At 36.9% G+C, this 17,014-nt stretch overlaps 2 protein-coding genes across 5 annotated transcripts in view; one reads left to right on the top strand and one right to left on the bottom strand.

The window, feature by feature from the left end:
• Positions 1-17,014, top strand: part of RASGEF1B (RasGEF domain family member 1B) — a 605,535-nt gene that overhangs the window by 543,201 nt on the left and 45,320 nt on the right. The gene's annotated exons all lie outside the window — the stretch shown is intronic.
• On the bottom strand, positions 11,592-11,945 carry LOC105713332 (small ribosomal subunit protein uS8-like). The gene has a single exon (XM_064364586.1). The coding sequence runs from the start codon at positions 11,943-11,945 to the stop codon at positions 11,592-11,594; it is 354 nt and encodes a 117-aa protein (XP_064220656.1).

The following is a 17,014-nucleotide window of genomic DNA, read 5'->3' as shown; positions in this document are numbered from 1 at the left end:
CCAAATTTCTGGGAGAAAAATGTAGCAGGACTCAACCTATCCCCAGGGAAATTCTTCCAGAGATACCTCACAATTCTGGAACGAGTAAATAAGTTTTTATGAAGACACCAAAGGCTTTCCATCTTTTTCTCACTAAGCTGAAGCAGAGAACAATCAGATTAGAAACCCTCTGTGATCCACATATTAGCTCTGAAATATCTTTCTTCCTTAGAGCTATAGCTTCTCAGTGCCCACCTCCATTGCCATTTACACCAACTACAGATGACCTAACCTTTTCCCCTACATGCTGCAATATTAAGCTGTGGGTAGAAGGAAGATCATATTAATCAGTCAATCCAGGAATAACACTGAAAGAAATACTTAAAAACGCAGAAAAACATGCTATCTGTAGACATAATCAATATCATGGTAAAATTCTGAAAATGCCAGAAAAACCTTAATGAAGAATTACATTTCCCATGTGCATTTATTTTCCCACTTGGTTACTGCTTATTTTACTAACTCTGTTAAAAACTTAAAACCCATTGGAATCACTCTATTTTTTTACAAATTAAAATCCATAGTATTCTAAAAATATTTTCTTCCTGCCCCCATCCTTTCTAATGTTATGATGGCTATTATGCTCAATTTTCACGTTTCTTGTATCCTATTCTTCAATTGGATACCTGTCAAGGGGCAAAGAGAAAAATAATATCACAAAGCCAATGACTATCGTTTATTAACTACTTACGAAGTGCTGGGATAACCTATTTGCATTTATTATGTTACTAAGACTTTAGGACAATCCATTTCCCTTATTTCATAGGTGGGGGTTAGGGTTTAGTAATGTCAACTCAAGAGCCCTAAGACCAGGAGTGTTGGCTTACACCTGGAATCCAGCACTTTGGGAGGCTGAGGTGGGCAGATCGCTTGAGGCCAGGAGTTCAAGACCAGCCTGGCCAACATTGTGAAACCCCATCTCTCCTAAAAAATACAAAAATTAGCCGGGCCTGATGGTGAGCACCTGTAATCCCAGCTACTCAAGAGGTTGAGGCATAAGAATCACTTGAACCCAGGAGACAGAGGTTGCAGTGAGCCAAGATCGTACCAGCGCACTCCAGCCTGGGCTACTGAGTGAGACTCTGTCTCAAAACAAAAAGAAAAAAAACCATAAAAACCCTAAATTAGTAATTCTACTTCAAAGGTCATTTCCTCAGAACCACCACCCTCGACTAGGACATATACCTCTTCCATGTTTTTTTTTTTTTAATCTTATCATAACTTTTTGTATCTTTCCTTCGTAGTTCTTTTAAGAGTTTTGTAATTTTATATTTATTTGCAATTATTTGATTTAAGTGTATCTCCTTGTTAGACTTTAAATTTTAAGATAGCAGAAACTATCTCTACTTTTGCTATTACTTAGCCCGTTACATAGTAGGATTATAATACATACTGAATGGATGAATAGTAGAATGGCTTAATTAATTAATAAGTGACCCTGCATCTGTCTAACTTCTGAATTTGAAAGTTTTACTTTAGATTAAAAAATTACTTTTTAAATTAAACCTTAGGTGAGGAAATATACAAAGTGATACACAATGTGCAACACTGAGTAGTGCTAATCAAGCTACATGGGTTTGAATCCCAGCTCCACTACTATGTAGCTGTTTGGTCTTGGACATGTTCCTTAACCTCTCTGTGTCTCAGTTTCTTCATTTGCAGAATAAAGATAATAAGAGAACCACCTTATACAGTCATGAGGGTTAAATGAATGTGCAACTTCTCAGAATAGTACATAGTATTTAGAATGTTCTGTGTATGTGTACGATATTATTATTACTCAGTAACTTACTTGGTATAGAGAAATAAAATATCCCAGGCTAATTTCATTCAAAGACACCTATGTGATAGCATTTTCTTTTTCTTTTCTTTTTTTTTTTTTTGAGATGAAGTTTTGCTCTTGTTGCCCAGGCTGTAGTGCAATGGTGCGATCTTGACTCACTGCAACCTACACCTCCCAGGTTCAAGCAATTCTCCTGTCTCAGCCTCCTGAGTAGCTGGGATTACAGGCGCCAGCCACTACACCCACCTAATTTTTGGTATTTTTAGTAGAGATGGCCAAGTTGGTCTCGCATTCCTGATCTCAGGTGATCTGCCTGCCTTGGCCTCCCAAAGTGCTGGAATTACAGGTGTGAGCCTCCGTGCCTGGCCATTATAGCATTTATTCATTGACTCAAACCACCTGTTCTGGTCCTTCTGGTTGGAGGGTCCTAAAGGTGTTCATCTTAAAGAAGATCTTTTCTCTTTAAAGATGAAAACACCTGGCCAGGCAGGGTGGCTCACACCTGTAATCCCAGCAGTTTGAGAGGCCGAAGTGGGCAGATCATGAGGTCAGGAGTTCGAGACCAGCCTGGCCAACATGGTGAAATCCCGTCTCTACTAAAAATACAAAAATTAGTCTGGCATGGTGGAAGGTGTCTGTAACCCCAGATACTCAGGAGGCTGAGGCAGAAGAAAAATTGCTTGAACTCGGGAGGTAGAGGTTGCAGTGAGCTGAGGTCATGCCACTGCACTCCAGCCTAGGTGACAGAGCAAGGATCTGTCTTACCGAAAAAAAAAAAAGAAAAAAAAAGAAAACACCCAGCATGAATCCATCTCGAGATTTTTACTAATATTTTACTCTACAAGTTTAGAAAGGAAATATTTAGTGAAGATAAATAATGTTTACATTTTGAGCATATATTCCCTAAAAAAAAGTCTCTAATACTCTCCCATTTGTCCCACATCCTCTACGATCTTTATCAATAGTTGTGGAATGAGGCATAGTGATAAGGGGCCTGAACAGAGTTATGCAGTTCCAGATTCATCACAGCTCAACCACCTAGTAGCTGCTTCTTGTCCCACTTCCTCAATTATTATTATTATTATTATTCCTCAAAATGGAGATTACATTGACTGGATTGTTGTGATGGTTACATGAGATAAAGCCCTAAAGACCTTGGTAGGTCAGAAATGCTTAGTAAAAGTTTTCTGTAACATCCCTCCACCCATATACTCTTTCTTATAACCGTCCCAGCCAAGACTCGATCACTACTCTCCTATCCTTTCGTGCTTTCTCTGATCACTTCCTTAATGTTTTTCCAGTCTTCCTCTGACTGCCGTCACCAGGTGATCCCTCTCCTTCTTCACAATTTCCATGAGCTTTCAAGGCCAAGTAGTAGAATTAGAGTAGTACAGACATCAGTCATTCAGTCAAAACATGTGAATGAGAATTTGTCTTCACTTCTACTTCTGACTGGCTACTTGATTTTGAACAAGTTACTTAACCTACCTAGGTTTCCTTTTGCTCTTCTGTAGGAGTGAGACTCCATGAAACATGTTACGGAATCAGTTTTTTTCTCCCTCTGCCCTGTTTATATCTGTGTCATAATTGCAGTAACGGTAGTACTACTTTCATTTATACTTTCCAAAATCTTTTACATTTATTGTATTATTTGGCCACTGAATCAACATTGTGAGGTATTCCAAGTTAGGCACTCCACCCCCAGATAAAGAAATCGAGAGCTAAGCCAGGGAAAGGATGTTTGACTTGGCAAGGCCACAGAGATCTGAGAACCCATATAATTTACTCTGGTAGGTCAGATTTTTATGGTGCACCTATTGTATGCATTGCAGTGGGCAAAGTGCTAATGATAACAATCCCATACTTTTTGGTAATAGAATACATGCACAGAGATAAGTGACACCCAAAGTAGTAAATGCTTAGAGGCAAATGAGTAAACCACAGTCACTTTTCATCTTATTGATTTGTTTGTTAAAAAAAAATAATTCCTTCTTTTCTTAGATGAAATTTTCTCGATCGTTGTGTGAGATAGCATTCCCCTTTCTTGTGGATTCCATGGAGAGCTTGACGGGAGAAAAAGATTAATTTTACTTTGATGCCATTACTTCAGTGTTACGTAAGCACATGCCTTGGATATCTTTCAACAGTGGTCTGTTTGGATTTTAAATAGTGCATATTTAAGTGTAATATAAAACTTTGAAATTCCGTAGAGCAACAAAAATCAAGATTGGAAATTATCATGAGAAGGTTTTTTTCTGAGTTTTTTTCCCGGAATCCATTTTTAGGACTGAGGATATGAGACGTATGCAGTGTTTCATTTTCAATTTTAGAAAAATTGGAAGTAATAGAATTGATTCTAAAACTCCACAACAAGAATAAGGGATATAAGAATGTCCAGAATATTTTCTACTTAAAAACATACATTTCCCAGAACTTTTGATAGGGCTTTTCCAAAATATTTAATTTTTGAATATGTGCTATATTCATGCAGTTCAAACAGAATAAAATATGACAAAATGTCTTGTGAAAAGTTTCCTTCCTGTTTCTCCCACCCACTGTCTTACACCCACCAAGTTCCCATACCCCTCCTCAATAGCTAACTACTTACCAGTTCCTTATTTATCTGCCCTCAAATTTTTTATGTATAAAATAATTCAGTATAAATATATGCTTTTTCATGCTTCCTTTCTTTAAAAAACAAAACAAAAACAAACAAACAAAAAACAGGGTCTTGCTCTGTTAATTTTTGTTGTTGTTGTTTTTTGTTTGTTTTCTTTTCTTTTTCTGAGACAGTCTCACTCTATTGCCCAGGCTGGAGTGCAATGGCATGATGGTGTGATCTTGGCTCACTGCAACCTCCACCTCCTGGGCCCAAACGATTCTCCTGCCTCAGCCTCCTGAGTAGCTGGGATTACAGGTGCCCACCACCATGCCCAGCTAATTTTTTGTACTTTTAGTAGAGATGGGGTTTCGCCATGTTGGCCAGGCTGGTCTTGAACTCCTGACCTCAGGTGATCCACCCGCCTCGGACTCCCAAAGTGCTGGGATTACAGGTGTAAGTCACCACACCTGGCCTTCAGTTAATTTTTTAAAACATCATTTTCTCGCTATGTTGCCCAGCTGTTCTCTAACTCCCGGCCTCAGGTGATCCTCCTGCTTCAGCCTCCCAACGTGTTGGCATTACAGATGTGAGCCATCATACCTGGTCTCTTTCTTTTATATATATTGTAGGATACTCCACATAATGATTCTCTATCTGTTTTCACTAAACAATATATTAGCATTCCATATCAATACGTAGTGTCCTTGTGGTTTCCTATTATACAGCAAAGTGTTTGATTTTGCTACTATATTTATTTATTTATTAAATGAATAAAATTTATTCATCAGTTCACTAATGATGGATATTTAGTTGCTTCTAATCTTTTCTCATGATGGAATGAGTAATGTTCTTCATGTGTTATTTCACATAATGAGTGGAGTGTATCTATACAATATTTTTCCTTAGTTGGTATTATTTGATGAAAACATATATGCATTTGAAAAGATACAAACTGTATGTTTGTATCTTTTTATGATTTTCTGTTGGATTATTAATGATTTTCACTTAGTAACAGTACAGTAAATAAGTGTATATTTATCATTTCCTAAATTTGCTATGGTTCTCTTTTTTTTTTTTTTAAGAAGGTAGTCATTCTTGACTCCTTTTTATCTGAAGCTACAGGTGTAAAATTGTGGCAATCACTTATGAGTCATCCACATTTTTTCATTCCGTTCCTAGGATCTGGCCAAAGTTGAATTTTAACAAATAGAAGCATAACTATACCCCAAATCCTTCTTTTTCTATAGCATTCCTCCACATGGTTAAAATTTGCTCAGTATCTTTAAAACAACAACAATTACAACTAAGACAAACGCCTGATCTTTCTTTCACTTCAAGTAATTTTGGAATCATTCTACCCATCATTAAAATAAGAACAGGAAGAACTGGTAGTGTGAAAAAAACAAAACAAAACAAAACAGAGAGTGAACTGTCTGCAGCAAAACTAATCTAACATTATAGCTCAATGATTGCTCTTTTTCCTTTCTCAGAAGTTTTAAAATGATTCTTTTCACATTGATATATAGTTTTCAGAAATTTGCAGAGTAGTGGCCTATTGCATTTCAATAAAGATGCTGTAAAATTAACCTGTTGGCTTCATAGTATGCCATGTAGTTAAAAAGAGAAAAGTCAGAGTATGAAAGGACAAAGATGAGGTTGCCTGTATGCTGAATGCTAATTAATTAACAATTAATTCAGCATGTATTATTTAGTAGTAATTATGAGCCAGGCCATCTGCTCAACTCTGAGAATATGTAGTAGTAAATAAGAAAGGTATATCCTTTGCCTTTCAGAACTTATATTCTAAACCAGGTCCTTTTTGCTCCAGTTAACACATGAAAATCACTTGGGAAGCTTTACAAAAATACCAATCCCTTTGTCCAAATCAAGAATTTCTAGGGGTATAACTTGGGAACAAATATTTTTTAAAAACTCCCCGATGATTTCTAAGTGAAGCTGGAGTTGAAAGCACCAGTCTAGCCAGACCTCAGAGATATAGCTAGGAAACCACACAATATTTTGAAGAGGAAGTGGTGGTGGAAATTTTGTTGTGACGTAATATGAACTATGTAGCATTAACTTGGAAAGATTCTTGTCACAACGTTTCACTTAAAAGCAATAGAGGTAAAAGACCTGCATTTCAATGTATAGAGAACATAGAGGATAGAAGAACAAGTTAAGTGGCACTTTGAGGGAAAACTATCAAACAAGTTTAGAAACTGGTACTAAGCCAAATGGTCTGGCTTCTTCAAAAAAGACAATGTCAGGAAAAACAAGAAAAGGTTAGAAGTGAGGTAAGAACATATATAAATTAAAAGAGAATAAAGAAACACCAACCAAATATAACAGATGAATCTTGAGTGCATCCTGGTTCAAAATGTCCATGGGGACAATTTAGGAAATTTAAATATGTACTAGAAATTAGATCATATTAAGGATATCAGGAGATATTGTTGCTTTATCTTAGGTGACAATTATGTTATTATGTATGCATAAGAATGTCCTTTTTGAAAAAAAAAAAATTTCAGGATAGAGTCTTGCCCCAGGCTGGAGTGTAGTGGCATGATCTCAGCTCACAGCAACCTCCGCCACCTGGGTTCAAGCGATTTTCCTGCCTCAGCCTCCTGAGTAGCTGGGATCACAGGCTTGCACCACCACACCCAGCTGATTTTTGTATTTTTAGTAGAGACGGGGTTTCACTATGTTGGCTAGGCTGATCTCGAGCTCCTGATCTCATGATTTGCCCCAACTCTGCTTCCCAAAGTGCTGGGATTACAGGCATTGAGTCACAGCATCTGGCCAAGAATGTCCTTATTTTTAAAAGATTCACACTAAAGTATTTTTATGGGTGTCTGCAGTTTTCAAATAGTTCTTCAGCAACACAAAATGAAATCACACATATAGATAAGCAAACACTTGTTAAAGGAGTTTGGAAGAGGCCAAGGTATTAAAGATGAAAGAGGCTACTCAATAGTGATGATGATTCTATTTAATTAACTACAATTTATTGAGTGAGTTCTGTGTTCCAGATAATGTGCTGATGACATTATATGCATGATTTAATTTTATTTTTAAAATAAGCTTGATTATTTTAATCTTATGAATGAGAAAACTGACGCTTGGAATGATTAAACCACTTGTTCAAGTTCATCCTGAGCTAGGATTTGAACCAAGTTCTTCCTGTTTCCATTGTGGGTGATCTTGATCATCCTGCAGCATTGCCTCCACCCTAAACTGTAACATTAGCACTGAGGTAATGGAAAGTCCATGTGCTTTGGATTTACTTCAGTTACAGCACTTACTGCAATGCACATTCACCTAATTATTTATGTGTCTGCTCTATAGACTATGTCCTCCTTATTGTACAAAGAACATAATCTTTGGTATCAGGCCCAGCTGGGTCCAAATCTTCACTTTATAATTTATTAGATATCTGTTCTTAAGCAATTTATAAACACTTTTCTGAGCTTCAGTTTTCTCTTCTATGAAGATAGAAATAATACTAGGTGCTGCATAGGGATTGTTATTCAGATGACATAAATATATGTGGAAAGCACTTAGTACAGTCCTTGGTGCATATATATATATATATATATATATATATATATATATATAGTGCTCAATAAATGTTAGTCATTCCCCACCCACCCCACCTTCCCTGAAATTTAATTTGGATGGCTATAAATAATTCCTGCTTATACAGAAAATCCCCTGATATTCAAAGTGATTGCCAATGTTGGATCCCCCAGTCACTTGAAGCAACCATTAACTGTCAACTTGGCATCAGGGACTATGGTTTCGAATACCTGAAAGCTACAATGGAACTTAACTAGTATTCAAAAATATGTGTTTATTAGTGTTAAACCATCAATATGATTGTCATTATGATTTATTTATTAAGTCTGTGTCAGGTATTAAATTTTCCCTCTAGGAACTTAAAATTAGGATATTTTCGAAGAGTTTCTAAAACTTAGGCAGAAATAGTTATTAGTAATCTATTTTGGGACTATGCAAGTTCATTCCAGATAAGTGGAATAGTATGAGGAAAGTCATAGACATAGGAAAATTTAGGATTTTTTTCCCCCAAAGACACGAAGTACACTCAATTGAATTACCGTGTATCTAAAAGTCTAAATAAGAGAGGCCAGGTGCAGTGGCTCACGCCTGTAATCCCAGCACTTTGGGAGGCCAAGGTGTGTGGATCATCTGAGGTCATGAGTTCGAGACCAGCCTGACCAACATGGTGAAACCCTTTCTCTACTAAATGCAAAAAATTTGCTAGGTGTGGTGGCACATGCCTGTAATTCCAGCTACTTGGGAGGCTGAGGCAGGAGGATCACTTGAACCCAGGAGGCAGAGGTTGCAGTGAGCCAAGATTGCTCCATTGCACTCCAGCCTGGGCAACAAGAGTGAAATTCTGTTTCAAGAAAAAAAGTGCAAATAATAAAAAAGATTGGAAAGTTTGGTTAAGACTCTTGATTTCCTAAATATAGTAAACCACTGTCAGTTTGCAGCAAATGAGCAGTGGTAGTCTAAAAGAACAGTATATTAATATGTGAATCTGTGTGTGTGGTGGGGTGTGGTAATCAAGTAGGTGGTCATTTCTCTAATTTCCACATGCAATGGGACCAGGAATAGCAAAATAAAGTAGGGGGACTTTGTAGGGTACAAAATAAGAGAATATAGCCACTGATTGGATGTAGGCAAGCAGCCTGAGACAGGAGGTCAAGCTGACTCTGAAGTTTCAAGCATGTGTGTCCAGGAGAATAAAAGTATCATGATCAGAAATGAGAAAATCAAAAGGGGGACCTGGCTTGGGGGAGGTGAGAAATTTCCTAATGGAAATGATGAGTTTGTTAGATCTCATCTCTGTGCCTTTTTAAAATGAGTCACACTAAAACCCACCTTAAGAGTCAGGTCATCATAAGGCTGAAGGCTTAAAACAGTGAGATATATCTTTTCTTAGTTAGCAGAGCAGGGCACCTGACATCTTTAGGAGCCAATAAATGGACTCAAAACAAAGGAAAGGGCTTTCAGAGTTTCTCTTTGAGTCAGTAAGCACAGACTAGCCCAGAATACACCTACCTTAAAATTTATGGGTGTTCCATGGCCCATAGGGTCTATAACTCAATCTTCTTTATGGATAGGGTAGTTGCAAAAAAGGGGAATAAGTTCAGTTGTGGTGATTCATGCCTGTAATCCCAGCACTTTGGGAGGCTGAGGCAGGCAGACCCCTTGAGCCCAGGAGATTGAGACCAGCCTGGGTAACATGGCCAAATCCTGTGTATACCGAAAAATACAAAAATAAGCCAGACATGATGGCACATTCCTATAGTCCCAGCTACTCAGAAGGCAGAGGCAGGAGAACCACCTGGTTCCAGGGAGGTCAGTCTTGTAGTCAGCCATGATCGTGTCACTGCACTACAGCCTGGGAAATGGAATGAAACCCTGTCTCAAAAACAAAACAAAAGAAATGAAGAAAAAGAAAAAAAAGGAAAAGAGGGAGTAATTCTGGAAAGTGAGTTTTGGGGAGGTATGTAGTAGATCAAAAATGCAAAATATTTTGTCTCATTAGGATTTAGACAAAATTATTGTTAGCATGTACTTTTAATTCTAATTGTCCTATTAGAATTTGTATTCTATTTCATTGTGGTTTTGATTTTCATTTCTCTAATGACCAGTGGTGATGAGCTTTTTTTCATGTTTGTTGGCTGTATAAATGTCTTCTTTTGAGAAGTGTCTGTTCATGTTCTTTGCCCCCTTTTTGATGGGGTTGTTTTTTTCTTGTAAATTTGTTTAAGTTCTTTGTAGATTCTGGATATTAGCCCTTTGTCAAATGGATAGATTGCAAAAAATGTCTCCCATTCTGTAGGTTGCCTGTTCACTCTGATGATAGTTTCTTTTGCTGTGTAAAAGCTCTTTAGTTCAATTAGATTCCATTTTTCAATTTTGGCTTTTGTTGCCATTGTTTTTAGTAATGAAGTCTTTGCCAATGCCTATGTCCTGAATGGTATTGCCTGGGTTTTCTTCTAGGGTTTTCATGGGTTTAGGTTTTAAGTTTAAGTCTTTAATCCATCTTGAATTAATTTTTGTATAAGGTATAATGAAGGGTTCAGTTTCAGTTTTCTGCATATGGCTAGCCAGTTTTCCCAACACCATTTAGAGAAATGCAGATCAAAACCACAATGAGATACCATCTCACACCAGTTAGAATGGCAATCAGTAAAAAGTCAGGAAACAACAGATGCTGGAGAGGATGTGGAGAAATAGGAATGCTTTTACACTGTTGGGGGGAGTGTAAATTAGTTCAACCATTGTGGAAGACAGTGTGGTGATTCCTCAAGGACCTAGAACCAGAAGTACCATTTGACCCAGAATTACTGGAGAGAGATATATATATATATTTATATATATATACACTAATGTTCATAAATAATTCTACTATAAAGACATGTACACGTATGTTTACTGAAGCACTGTTTACAATAGCAAAGACTTGGAACCAACCCAAATGCCCATCAATGATAGACAGGATAAAGAAAATGTGGCACATATACACCATGGAATACTATGCAGCCATAAAAAAGGAAGAGTTCATGTCCTTTGCAGGGACATGGATGAAGATGGAAACCATAATTCTCAGCAAACTAACACAGGAACAGAAAACCAAACACTGCATGTCCTCACTCATAAGTGGAAGTTGAACTATGAGAACACATGGACACAGGGAGGGGAATATCACAAACTGGGGACTGTCAGGGGTTGGGGGGCTAGGGGAGGGATAGGATTAGGAGAAATACCTAATGTAGATGACAGGTTGATGGGTGCAACAAACCATCATGGCACTTGTATACCTATGCAACAAACCTGCACATTCTGCACATATATCCCAGAACTTAAAGTATAATAATAATTTTAAAAAGAATTGTATTCTAAGTGTATAAGTATATAAACAACATAATTCGCAAGAGTGTTAATGTCCTCCTTAGCTCCTGAGGTGCCACTTCATTCTTAGACATGACCTAGAACTAATCTGTCCTGGCAATATTCATGGCTGACTCCTTCTCATACTTCATGTCTTTTTTTTTGTCCATGAGGCATTTTATTTGTAAATACATGTATTACATCCCTAGAAAAAGAATCCAGGATTTTCCCTCCTGTGCATTTTCATCTTGCTTCTTCATGGTCCATGATGCCAGCTGAGGTTGCCAGTACAATGAAACCAAACTGGCGGGACGGAAGCAGATTGTTCTGCCATTTTTCTAAATCTTTGAGTTGCACATCAAATCTGGGGCTGATCATGCCACACTTGTTTAGGTTGCCTGCGAGGTTCAAAACAATTTTCCCAGCTCTGTGATCATCAATGATTTCAAATTCACCAATGTAACCATGCTTCATCATCACGGTGAGAAACCTGACAATGACTTTGGAGCACAGCCTAATAAGCACCTGGCGTTTGCCTCTCTTTTCGGCATTGTTGATGCTCTTGAGAGCATCAGCCAGGACATTCATGTGCACCATTGTGGCAGCGCAGAAAGCGCACTTCATGTCTTACTATAAGTGAAGCCTTCCTTGACTCCCTCTAAGCAAAGCAGGTCCTTACAGCTGTTTTTCATCCCGTTCCATCCTGGTAATGGTCATCATATGTAATGACTGACTGTTCATTTATTCCTTTGTATAATGTCTGTCTTGACCTCCTGGATGGCTGTTTTGTTGGGTTCTCAATACCTTTTTTTAGAGCCTGGCTCATGGAAGGTTCTTAAGAAATATTTGTAATTAGGGTGATTTAGCCATCCCAGTTTGCCTGAACTGAGGATTTGCCTAAGACATAATGCATTCAGTACTAAAACCAGACCAGTCCTAAGCAGATCAAGACAGTTAGTTTCCCTGTATGAAATGCACCTGCAAGATAAAAATATTAGTCCAGAAGTAGAACTTCCATCATTGAAGGTGAATCTCAAGTCTGTTTAAATCATGCCATGATCCACTTAATTGCAGCCACTGCCTTTAGTACAGGCCGGAGCCTTAGGGAAAAGTCAAAGCAGATCCCCGGGGGATCTTTTGGGCATCATAAAGATTAGAATAATGCAGATATTGAGCTTCAGAGAAAAGATATGCCTGTAATCCCTAATATCAGTGTGGTTAGGTCACGTCTATCACTTCTGGGGCTCTGCAAGCCTCTAGACTGCTAAGGTATCCAGAAAGATCCAGCCTAATCCCTTCATTTTACAGTTGAGAACACCAAGAATCTAAAATGTTAGCTTCTCCCACAGCAAAGCCAGTATGACAGGTTCCTGTATTTGTTTCTACACTGACTAGAGTCTCTTTGAAATGTCGGCCAAAGGTTCTTGCTCCCCAGGTGAGACAATGAGTCTCTTCCACTATTTGCTCTCAACAGGTTGTCCTGTTCTGCATTTCCTCCCTCCTCCTGTGTGCTCTGGAATGAGTTCTGCCAGCCTTTGTGCAAATGACTCATTTCAATATGCTGGTTGTTTCTTCCTAAAATAATTGTTTAACAGGTTCAAACATTCCCTCCTTGAAGCATGGGTTGTTACTGTTAAATCTGAAGTGAAAAATTTCTACCGCTATGTAGTTTACAGATCTTAAAAGAGAAAGGATGGAAGGAAGGAAAAAAGGAATTAAGAAAGGACCCAAAAACTCCTGTATTCATGTATGAAGTCTACTAGGTACCTTGTCAGGTGAGATATGCCTCAGGTTTGTCATTGTGATAAACTTTGAATTCTGGCAGGATATATGCTTTTTTTCTCACCATTGGAAAGACACAGAACAAAATTCATGTTCATTTTGTTGTTGTTGTGTGTTCTGAATCAAAAGATGGCAATATATCTGCCACTAGCCTTAATGCAAGAGCAAGAATAGGACTAACCAAAATTGTATCTATTTAGTGATGTTTTCAAAGAGTATGTCTTAGTTCAGCTATTTTGGAGAAAAATAAAACTTCTTAGCATTTTGGAATTTAGCAATTTGGGTTCATGACTGCCTTTTGTAAACAGCTGGTGTTTGACTTTTTAACTTAAGAAGGCAGGACATTGAAGAGTTTGTTGTGAGTTCTTAAAGAAACAACAAACAGACTAAAGTCACATGTTTTATTTATCTGTGGAATCTTACCCAGATTAAGAGATTTTATTTTGCTCTTGGCTGTGAATTTCTTACTATGAGAGGTGTTAAATTCAAACCTTAGTCTTTCTTAGACTTATTTCCTTACATACTTACGAGATAATCTCTTTCAAATTATTGAGCAGTAGTCTAGGTCAGAAAATGCCTCATCTCTTCAACACTTTCCAAACTCCACTTTAGGCAACAGTCATATTCTTCCATCACATCTCCTCTCCCAAATACATCTCCAAACACACTCCTTCACTGTCATGAAAGACCTAAAGTAAATGCATCATCCCCCTAATAGGAAGACATATCCTTACATTCAACCTCCATTTCACTTTGGTTCTTGACCACTCTTCAGAGACAGTTAATTGGAGACAATTATGTGGATAATTGTAGTTTCTAAAATTATCACTGGTTAAATCCAGGTCCTGGAAACATTAATCATGTGCTAATGGTGTTAGTCTGTGGGAGATTTGACTTTAAAGCAGGTTTAAGTCACGAATCAAAGCTCATTTGTGTGTTAACCATGTGTCACAATATACATCCCTGTTTTAGAGGCAACACACACAATCACATCAAAAAGCAGGAGGGGCCTAATCTGATAGGCTATGTGAGATATACAACATGCTTTAACAAACTTCATATCACAGAGAGTTTAATTTTGTACAGCAAGGCCAAATAAAATTCTCTGGACTGTTGATTGACAGTTATGCTTTATGTGATCAATCAATGAGAAGAAAAAGGCAAAGGCATAACATTATCAGTATATATTGCCTTAAAATGTAAGTTTTAAATATAGAAATTTAAGGTTATATAGTATAGGTACATGAAAATATCCAATTTTGGTAATAAAATTCTTTAATTTTTTAAAGAAATTTACAAAATAAAGAAGTATAAATACCCATCTACCTATGATGCACAAAAGATAATAATGAACATTTTGTTGTATCAGCTTTATGTTGTTCTTTAGGAAAGAAATCAAATACTACAGGTAAAATTGAAGTTCCATTGCCATTCCCAGAGATAGTCATGCTCTCTCTCTAGTGAAATACAATTAAATTACATAATGTTTCCTTTTATTTTTGTGCAGAAAATGGATTTAGCATTATGCTTTTCTATAACAATGTCTAAATATATTGTACAGAAATTCTGGCTTTACTACTGAAATAATCTGTGTGTCAAAATGAATGTTTAGACATTTTACAAGTTTAAACTTTATAGAATCATTTAGAAATCATACGAAGACTTTAGGGAAATACTCTAATAGTCTTGTGAAAATTATTTTGTTATACAAAATAGAAAATATCTTAGGTATATGCTTTCCTGGTGACAATAATAAATGCTAATTAGAGAAGCTTTTTTGATTGACATATTTTTTGAATTTACTTTATGAAGTCTAATTCATAGTCTAGAGTATGGCTACTTTAATGAGAAAGCCACTAAAGAGCTTACTATTTTACTACCTTGAATATTAAATAAGATAATAAATGGCATTAGCAACATTTAGAACATTCTAATAAAATGTAATATCTAGAGAATTTATTGTATCAAAATATATTTCATAGAGAATAGTTGTGATCAATATTTGAAAACAAATTATACTTCTATAATGTGAAAGTAGCTCTATAGATCTACCCCTACAGGAATAATTAGGAAGTAAAATCATGTAGCATTCAAAGTCCTGGGATTATCTGTGCTCTTTGACTAGTATAACTTTGCCATTATCTTGTTGGCCTAGGAGAGATCATATAATCTCTCTGGGACTCAGACTCCTCATTCAAAAATCCCTTGGTTGGTGGCACAGGGATGGGGAAAGATTAAAAGAGATGATCATTAGTACTTTCCCAGCTCTAAATTTTTATTATTCTATTACACATTTTCTCCCTTGACACTTCCTATACAATGTGCTAGACATAGATTGGCAATTAGTTAAAACCAAGGGGATCTTCTAGCAAAATAATCAGAGTTAACATTAAAGGCTACAAGAATCTGACTTAGGAAAACCTATTCTTAATTCATTATAAGACCAACTCATTCAGAAACCAAAAATGGCTAGAGAGAGAAATTATACACAGAGAAATATGCATATTTACTGTAAAGATTTTTAGGATGAATAATATTTATCTAAATAGATTCAAGTTAAACATATTTGAATTTCTACATAAAACAGTAACATATCTAATCAAAATGATGCATGTTTAAGAGTATTAAATATTTCTTTGTCAGTACAGAGACGATAAGTTACTATGTGTTATATAATCAGTGAAGAGGATAACTGTCTCATGACCTTGTGATCAGGCCAAGTTATATTACTTCTCATTATCAATAACCTTCCTGAGGGTGTTACAAATAATTACTTTGTAAGAGTAAATAAAGTATTGGCAAATGAGTAAAATAATGACGCTTATTAAAGAAAAAACAGTAAAGTTGCCTTCAACAGTTCTTGTCTATAAATGGAAGATATAGTAGTTTTTTTACATCTTCTTAGGGGACTTGAAAACCTACTGTCTGTTGTGGGATTTTCCATGCGGTTGTTACATTCTTTCATACAACTTTAGGACCTGGGAGATAAAAAGTGGCAGCGATGAAGAATCACTTGGATATGTGAACTAGACCTCCTGAAGTTACCTTTTTAGCCAGTTCTCTTCTGTTGAGGAGTATCTTCTTAGCAAGTTTAAATGAATGGCTATCTATAATATTTTAGTGATCCCAGAAGAGAAAAGCATATGCCTTCTATCATGACCACTGTCAGAATTGAATGACCTTCACAGACCCCATGTTCTTCCTAAATAAGATAATAGATGTGAAAGAACAGTGTAAACTATAACAAATGTTGGAAATTATTATTGAAATGACCACTCAAAGGCTGACCCAGTCATTTGTTTCATCACAGAAATTCCTTGTAAGTATCAGAGTTCATTTTATTTTATTATTTATTTATTTATTTATTTATTTTTGAGATGGAGTCTCACTCTGTCACTAGGCTGAAGTGCAGTGGCACGATCTCAGCTCACTGCAACCTCCGCCTCCCGAGTTCAAGTGATTAGCCTGCCTCAGCCTCCCGAGCAGCTGGGACTACAGGCGTGTACCACCACGCCCAACTAATTTTTGTATTTTCAGTAGAGATGGAGTTTCACCATGTTGGCCAGGATGGTCTCTATCTCTTGACCTTGGGATCTGCTCATCTCGGCCTCCCAAAGTGCTGGGATTACAGGCGTGAGCCACCGCGCCCGGCCTCATTTTATAGTTATGTAGGGATTGATAGCACTAGACAGGGACTCGGAATTTTGAATATCGAAGTCTTTGTGTCCGGCTGTGGTCAACCTTATCATATTTCAGGGCTATGTATGTACAAAGGTTGATGCTAAACATATACATACACTTTTTTAAATTACTCTGAAGTTCCAATATGGTCCCCTATTAATTTTATTATTTTATTACTCATTTTCTCCCTTGTCCCTTCCTAC

Source organism: Aotus nancymaae, unplaced genomic scaffold, assembly GCF_030222135.1.
Source record: "Aotus nancymaae isolate 86718 unplaced genomic scaffold, 86718_ANA_hifiasm-v0.15.2.pri h1tg000006l, whole genome shotgun sequence".
NCBI lineage: Eukaryota > Metazoa > Chordata > Mammalia > Primates > Aotidae > Aotus > Aotus nancymaae.
This window is presented reverse-complemented; position numbering and strand designations above follow the sequence as displayed.

Bases quoted from the DNA above. Each gene is read 5' to 3' on its own strand.
- LOC105713332 (XM_064364586.1), bottom strand. From the start codon at position 11,945: ATGGTGCACATGAATGTCCTGGCTGATGCTCTCAAGAGCATCAACAAT.